The sequence below is a fragment of the Rhamphochromis sp. 'chilingali' genome (genome assembly GCF_963969265.1).
Source record: "Rhamphochromis sp. 'chilingali' genome assembly, chromosome: 3".
Classification (NCBI taxonomy): Eukaryota; Metazoa; Chordata; class Actinopteri; order Cichliformes; family Cichlidae; genus Rhamphochromis; species Rhamphochromis sp. 'chilingali'.
In genome coordinates, this window is record NC_137931.1 from 25,127,126 (window position 1) to 25,135,809 (window position 8,684).

General features: G+C 40.7%; 1 protein-coding gene across 2 annotated transcripts in view; it reads left to right on the plus strand.

Moving 5' to 3' along the window:
* Positions 1-8,415, plus strand: part of stk11ip (serine/threonine kinase 11 interacting protein) — a 50,211-nt gene extending 41,796 nt beyond the window's left edge. For both annotated transcript variants that reach the window (XM_080876867.1, XM_080876868.1), the window contains exons 25-26: positions 2,253-2,473; positions 5,291-8,415. In XM_080876867.1, the coding sequence (XP_080732993.1) occupies positions 2,253-2,473; positions 5,291-5,431 (362 nt within the window). In that variant the 3' untranslated portion in view covers positions 5,432-8,415. The remainder of the gene's footprint in view (positions 1-2,252; positions 2,474-5,290) is intronic.
* Positions 8,416-8,684: the final 269 nt, after the last annotated feature.

The window sequence follows — 8,684 nt, forward strand, 5'->3', positions numbered from 1 at the left end:
CCAAGATCTTCTCCATGCTGCACTCAATGAGCCCATTTTGAGAAACTCACGCCTCGTCCCATCATTTCAATCCCAGCGGGCAGCCTTGTGGGGGTTTGAACAGCCGGTTCCGCTTCCTTAATTCTTCGATAAGCCAGGGCCAAGCCAGCTCCGATCAGCAGGAACCCTGTTATCATGGTTCCGAATAGGTAGATATCTTCAGCAGTCAGGCTCACCCGAGCCCAGACTTCTCGTTGAGAAGGGGTGTCAATTGCATTCAGAGACCAGTTGATCAAATCCATAATTCCTCTTTTAGGTTTTAGAGAACAGACTGTGAGAGAGTGTTCCAGGGAACATTCTCTCACTGCCAACACATCCAAAAGGTGCTCGATCGTATTGAGATCTGGTGACTGACCATTTGAGTAGAGCGAATTCATTGTCATGTTAAAGAAACCAGTTTGAGGTTTCATGGTGTGTTATCCTGCTGGAAGCAGCCATCAGAAGATGGTACACTGTGGTCATAAAGGGATGGACATGGTCAGCAACAATACTCAGGCAGGGTAAGGTGTTTTAACAATCTTCATTTGGTACTAGGTGGTCAAAGTGTACCAAGAAAATATCCTCCACACCACCACGAGCCTGAATAGTCGATACGAGGCAGGACGATTCCGTGCATGCTTACTCCAAATTCTCACCCTACCATTTCAGTATCGCTGTAGAAATCGACACTCATCAAACCAGGCAACATTTTTCCAGTGTTGAATTGACCAATTTTGGTGAGTCTGCGAATTGTTGCCTCAGTTTCCTGTTCTAGCTGATGGCAGGAGACCACACCCATTATGGTCTTCAGGAGCAGGAGACCATAATGGGTGTGGTCTTCTGCTGCTTTAGCCCATCTGCTTCAAGGTATGCTCTTCTGCATACGTTGGTTGTAACAAGTAGTAGTTATTCGAGTTACTATTGCCTTCCTAGCAGCTTGAAACAGTTTGGCTATTCTCCTCTGGCATTAACAAGGCACTTTCACCCACAGAACTGCTGCTCACTAGGCATTTTCTCTTTTTCAGACCATTCTCTGTAAACCTTAGACACGGTTGTATGGGAAAATCCCAGCAGAGCAGAAGTTTCTGAAATACTCAGACCAGCCTGTCTGGCACCAAGAACCAAGACACGTTCAAAGTCACTTAAATCACCTTTTGACCATTCTGCTGAAAAAGGTGATCTGACAGTTCTGCTCAGTTTGAACTGCGGCGGCCGTCTTGACCATTTCTTCATGGTTAAATACACTCAGTTGCTGCCATGTGATTGGCTGATTAGATGTTTGTGTTAATGAGGAGTTGAACAGGTTTATCTAATAAAGTGGCTGGTGAGTGTATCTCTTTATGTTAGTGTTGTTTGTCGTGAGGTTTTTGTATTGAGGTAATTTAGTTTACAAGCTGGAGAAATAGCTAAATCCTAACTGTTGGTTTTAGCCAGAAGTAAGGAATCTTGGCCCAATTAAATCCCTGACGCTACTTCTGCACCCCCAGAATTACTGCAGGAATAAATGCCAGGATAATGTGCTAAAGGGGAGAATTACAAATGAAATGGCAACAAGGTTTTATTTCCTTGAAGATAAAAGTAGATTATGGCAGGAAGAGCCCCCCACCTCAAACCCCCCCAACCCCCACACCCGTGGGGAGTAGCTGACGTGAGATGCCTATCGACAATCAAACCTGTGCCCTTAAATGAGGCAGACATCTTTTGTTTTTACTCAGCGATGGCAGGTGACTGCTTTGGCGTGAGTTTGGTAGATACTGACCCTGCAGGACTCCTAACTGGCTCTGCTAAAGCAGGCACATTTAAAGCAGGGGTAGCTGCAGGCTGCACAGAGCTGTGTAGGTCTCTGGAATTTCAAGTACTATAATTTTAACATGTCTGGATCTGACTTCTCTCTGTTTTTTTTTTTTCTTCCTCCACGTGTCCCACAGAAGATGCAGCTTTCTGGCATGAAATGTAACACCATAACTTTTCTTTGTAGTTCAAAAGTACTTTGTAAAGCTTTTAACATCAGTGACCTCTAAAGGCAGCTTATATGACAAGATCAGAGGTTAAAATCTCAAAGCTCAAAACAGTAAAGTTTAAATGTGTTGCTCTTGCTCGAGGGAGAAAATACTGCAGTTCTTTATAGAATGACCTGAGATGACTTAAGATATGATTTAGCTCTGTGTGAATATGTTATAATGGCACTTTTGGAGTTATTTAAAAAACGTGAAACTTTTCTGGCTTTCTTTCAGAGGATATCTGGATGCCGTTGACGGTTCTGGCGACTAGAGAAACCCTCTATCTGCTCAGAGAGGATCACCAGTGGAGGAAAAACAGCCCGTCGGCGAATGAAAACAAAGAACCGTGCAGCGGGAGCGTCACTGTGTTAGAAACTCTGCCAATCAGCTGTGTGAGCTCAGTTCTCCTGTGGCCTGTGGACCAGTGCAGGATGGATATAAAGCTTTACGATGAGGTGCGTGTGATCTCAGAAGTTTAAACAAAGCCCAGAAATGTCATGAGAAAGTCTTATAGTAACTTTATGTGCTTCTGCTTCTTGTCATGAAGACAGCTGCCACTCAAAACTACACAGAAATGAAGAATAAATATATCTTTGGTTTGATTCCAGACAAGCTTCCTTTTTTGTTTCTTTTGCATGCAGCTGATTAAAAACACCGGGGAGATGAGGAATAATTAGGCATGAGAAAATGCAAACACTCTTTGGTAGAAAGCAGTAATGAATGTAATACCACTCTATTAGTTATGTATCTTGGCAGAAATTGTAGTTCACAGGAACATGTTCTGGCATACATTTAGTTTTTCCTCATATGAAACTCGCATACAGATTCAGGGAAACAAATGAATGGCTCGTTGGTGTTTTGGCAGATCCTAAACTGTATAATAATAACAGGCTGATAAAGCAACAAATAGGTAACAAAAATGACTTACAAAAACAGTCGCGTATTTGCATATGAAGTATTTCGAGGTTTTAAATTGGCCGTGGCGGTTGGGGATGTTTGTGTCATTCCTTCGTCTTTATTATCAACTACAATTGCAAAGTTAGTATTGATTTAATCTTGTGATCGCATGTGTGGGTGTGTGCGTCTGTCTGTTTCGGGTACTTTGGCAGGCCTGTCTGACTGTGGAAAAATTTTGTTGTGTTCCAACAGTGAAATATAAAGTCAGAAAACGTTGTGGGATTTAGAACCGGGGATAAAGTTTTCTCCAAGTTCATACGGGCTGGTCAAAGGCTGAGAATCAAATCTGAAAACAGCTAGGAAAACATAAATGAGATATGGCATTGCCAGACCTTAAGAAATATTTTCATGCTGCACAAATGAGACCTGCAATCTGCGGTTGTGTCAGTGATTATGAGGCAAAGTTGAAACTCTTACAGCAGTATGTAGAAGCAATGGAAATTAATTTTCATTGGACATGGAGATAAAGTAAAGATATACTTAAACAGGTAGATGTTATCACTCAGTTTACATTAAAGGCAAGGCAAGGCAAGTTTATTTGTATAGCACAATTCAACAACAAGGTGATTCAAAGTGCTATACAGAGACATTAGAAACAAAAACAAATAAAAAGCATGATTTAAAATTGATTAAAACAAGAAAACAAACAAACTAATTAACAAACAAACAAAACAGTATATAAAATCAAAACAGATAAAATCAGAACAATAGATAAAATCAGTAGTTAAATGTAAGTTTTGAAATTTAAGCTTAAAAGTGTGGATTTGGTGCTTTATTCAAATGCAGCTGAGAATAGGTGAGTCTTCAACCTGGATTTAAATAAACTGAGTGTTTCAGCTGATCTGAGGCTTTCTGGGAGTTTGTTCCAGATATAAGGAGCATAAAAGCTGAATGCAGCTTCTCCGTGTCTGGTTCTGACTCTGGGAACTGATAAAAGACCAGATCCAGATGACCTGAGGGATCTGGAAGGTTCCCTCAGGTACTTTATGTCAAATTGGGGTTTGACATAAAGTACTGTGCAGAAATCCTGGGCCAACCTTTGTTTCCTTATATTTTGCTTCCAATGAGCTGTAAACTGTCTTGTAATTTGTTAAAGACGTCTATGAAGTAGCAGTTTGTAAGGAAGGGAAATGGGGAGAGAAGTCCGACGTACGCCAAAGTACACAAGAACTAGACCGAACATCAGTGGCAACGGGTCTGATGAAGTGATGGATGCAAATTTTACGCTTTTTGTTCAAATCATCATCAGTATTTCCTGAAGTGGTCTGGAGAGAAGTAAAACAGTGAGTGTCTGCAGGCATCTGTGTAACATGTTGGAGGCTCTGTCATGGTTTGAGCTGCATTGCAGTCAGTGGTGTTGGAGATTTTGTCATGGATTGGCTTCCCCAGAGCCTGGACTTCAACATTATTGAATTTTAAAAATTAAAAAAGAGATGGGAGAAAGGTCGTTGAAGGTCATGTTCAGAGTAGAACTGCACACAAGTCAGTAAGGCAAAGCGGCGTGATGGATGTGTTTTGTTTGTTTGTTTGTTTGTTTAAGAAAAACAACCATTGGGCAATATATCAGATTTTTAAATCCCGAAATATCAGGATCTATTATGTAGCCTATTACCACTGCAAGCCACTTTGCAACCCACCACTTAACCAACTTTTTTTATGCAGTTTCTGACTTTAATCAGAGTTGTATCTGTGTTACATAAAAGGCCACCAAAGTTTAATTACTACATGTGAAAATTGAAATCTTTATTTATTTATTTTTTACTATAGTGGTAAAAATACCTGTAAAAAACATCAGTCACTGTTTAATTGTTCATGTGCTTACTTTAGTCTTTGCCCTTATTTGTTTTTTATTATTATTATTTATAAACAAATTACACTCAGTGTAAGTGTAGGGATGTGGAGATAAATAAATATTAATCGTAGAAAAGCATAAAAAAGAACCATTATACATTTAAGTCTATGTGGAGGACTTATTAAATGCCACAGATATCATCCATCCCAGTATTTTGTGACGACCATATCACGCACAAGACTTTCACTGAAGATGAACACAATCTCATTGTGTTTGACGTTTATTGTTACCAACAGAGTACGTACCGGTGAATTAACCATACTGCTGTTCAGTAAGTGGCTAAAATGCAGTGCTGTTTTCTAATGTTTGCTACTTTGACAACATCAGATCTGATAACAAAGTTCTGCTGCCGTTCTCCTTCTGTTTGTGCAGCAGCATGTTATAGATTGTGGCCCTGCCAAGTTTAACTCGCATGTGATTAACTGCTTTAATTTTCATACTTTCCCGTGTGTGTTTCCTGCAGACTGTGAAACAGGAGAGGACGTGGTGTGTGCGCTCAGAGAGTGGCGAGCTCCTCCAGGGTCTGCTGGCCTGGGTCAAAACACAGTGGGAGGCCATGTTTGGAGTAAAACTGCACACAAGTCTGCAAGACAAAGCGGCGTAGTGTGTGTGTGTGTGTGTGTGTGTGTGTGTGTGTGTGTGTGTGTGTGTGTGTGGAGGGGTGCAAAGAGAGAAAAAGTTGTATGGTGCCGGGTAAAGTTTGGTGAGCATGACCGAGTGTGTCTTTGTTTTCTCTCTACGCACTCTGCACTCAGTCTGGTCCCATTACGCTTGTTGCTTTAAGCCAAGAACTTGGAAATGATTGCACTCATTCATGTGGCACACAAGCCTGTAAAAGCACTGGTTGCATAATGTTTCCTCCAGATACCATCCCACTGAACTTTTCTACAGCTGGAATGGAGTGTGCCTTGTTTCTTTTGTTGATGCTGTGTTGTCCTAATGAAATGCACCTTAATGCATCACATGCTGTTCTTTGATCGTCTGTAGCATCAAGCTAATATGGAGCAGATTTTGGGGGAAGGTTTGGAGTTACAAGCATTAAGTCAAGGGAGTGAAACAAATGTTCTGTCTTAGGATTTGTAGGGAAGTAATGCAAGAGGCTGAGCCTAGAATATGTCAACCGCCTTTGTCAGTTTTTTTTTCTCTCTCTCTCTCATCGTCTTAGGGTGCTTTGCATCACGCGGTCAACACGAGGCTGGGGGAGCCTCTGAAAGGCCAAGGTTCAAGACATTGTCGTCAAAGAATTTGCACGCAGTTTTCACCTAATTAAGGTCTTGTGATGTTTCAGACGTTCGGTGAACAGTAGCACTTCTCGTGTTTAAACATTTTGAAAAAGATGTTTATTTTAATTTGTAATTCGGGTTTGGTTGATTGGTTTGTTTTCAGAGCATTTATCAAGGGCAGGGAGAAAAATCTGTTTTGACATCAGGCACTGTCATCATTCAGTAAATGTGATGGATAAACATTATCTCAACTGAATCCTTGTTTATTTAGTTTGTACATCGGTTAAAGCTGTAAGACAGAACGTCTACAGCTGTGTTCATATGTAACCACTGTAATGGGAAACTGTACATATCAGTTACCGCAAAGGTCAGCAGTTAATTTAGGTCTACTAATTAGGTCATTAGTAATTTATTTATTTCTGTGCTTTTTTTTTTCATAACAGGTTTATGCAGAAGACTGTGTTTTATTTTTATATCAATGTGATGCCAATCATGCATATACGTGACTAAAGAAAGTGATGTGTTTGGAAGTGAAGTTCATTTTTTGTAGCCACACCAAGGTGTGATTACTGCCAAACTTGCTGAATGAAGAAATCACCTAATAGAACCGGTCTGATAAGTGAAGCAGGCTAAAAGATCTCAAAAAGCAACACATCGTGCCACAATCTAAAGAAACAGCAAAGACATTGACAGCTATGAGTCTGGAAAGGATTGCAAAGTAATTTCTAAGGCTTTGAGACATGCATCCTACAGAAATTACTCCGAGAGCGCATCAACGACTCATCGTTAGTAGGCCACGTAGGAACCCAGAACAACATCTAAAGAATTGCAGGCCTCACTTGTCTCAGTTAAGTTCAGATTTCAAGTAGAAAACCACTGCTGACCAAAAAGATCACAAAGGCTCGTCTCACATCCGACATAAACTAACAGAATTTCATAAAAAGATCATCATACCAACAGTCAAACGTGGTGGTGGTAGTGTGGTGGTCTGGGGTTGCTTTGCTGCTTCAGGACGACCTGCTGTAATTGATGGAACCATGAATTCTGCTCCAGGGACACTTGGATTATGAAGCAGGACAATCAACCAAAACACACCAGCAAATCCACCTCTGCATGCCTCAAAAAATGAAATTAAGGCTTTGGAGTGGCCTAATCAGTCCAGACTTAAGTCTGATTGAGATGCTTTGGCATGTGGCTAAATCAATTCTCCAAAGAAGAGTGGGACAAAGTTCCACAGCAGTGATGCAAAAGACTCATTACCAGTTATCACAAACACTTGACTGCCGTTCTTGCTGCCAAGAGTGGCACAGTTAGTTATTGAGTTTAGGGGACAGTTGCTTTTTCACAGGTAGGTCTGGATAACTGTGTCCCCTCAACAAATGAACTTATCATTTAAAAACTGCACTTAGTATTCACTCAGGTTATCTAACCTTTAAATGTCTTTGATGATCTGAAACATGCAAGTGTGACCAATATTCAAAGACTGAAATAAGGGAGCAGCACTGTAAATGTGAAGTGTATTGAATGTGTTTTACTAAAATCTTACTTTAAAACATTTGCTAACTTAAGTTTGAAGGGAATCTATTCTGTTTACTAGCATTACCAGACCAGTGTTATCCAGGCAGTTAAATAGTGTAGCGATGTACTAATCAGAGTTCGTAAGTAGTGCTTATTTTTCTCGAACTGTGACCTGATAAATGTATACTGTCTGAAACAAGTAATTTTAAAGTAAATGGAGTAAGATTTAATTTATATAGCATCTTTCAAAAAAAATATCTCAAAATTCTTCACAACCAAAATGCCAAAAACATATGAGCGAGAAGTTTAAAAAGATTAGTTCTGAGCTCATAGGTCACTGAGTCCACGGAGCTGAAGTTCCGAGCGAGAGAGCTCCAGAGTGTGGGAGTCTTTAGTTCTGAGCATCAGCAGGCTCTGGTCACATGACCTCAGGGACGTGCTGGGTGTATGGATGTAAAAGTCACAACCAGAATCTGAAAATGTGTCCTGAAGTTAATGTGAGCCAGTGCAATGGTGTGAAAGGACCCTCCCACTTACGGTTGGCTGCCTCCTGCAGAGTGCAGTTACACATGTCCTTCATGATACAAACGTCCCAGTGACTTCTGCCGCCACACAGTCTTAAACTAGGGATGGTTGATGTGTGGCTGAGATGACATCGTATAGATCTGGGAGTAGAAAACAACCATCTGAAACTGAGTGTTTACAACTCACTGAAGCCTTTGAAGGGATTAACTTGCACATATGGTGACCTCGTTATTTGAAACTACAAACTTTAATTTAGAGAAGAAAAGACAGCACATAATATTCTGCTTCAAGTCAAGTCTTCAAGTCTTGATTGTTTAAGGATGTTTATGTTATGTTTCCCGTTAGTCAGTTGAAGCCAAACTGTCGAGCTTGTTCCTGCAAAGCGAAGCTTACTGTGAGTCCAAACCAGAGGCCACCAGGCAAGGTAGGCAACTGCTGGGGGCCCTTGGCCCAGCAGACAACACATTTTTATAATTAACTGAGGAAAGTTATGAAATTTAGATTCAAAGAAATTTGGACGGGGCACTAGAAGTTACGCTAAGTTGTACTGAACTGTACATTATTGTGCTGGATGTGCAGTCTGGTGCACTT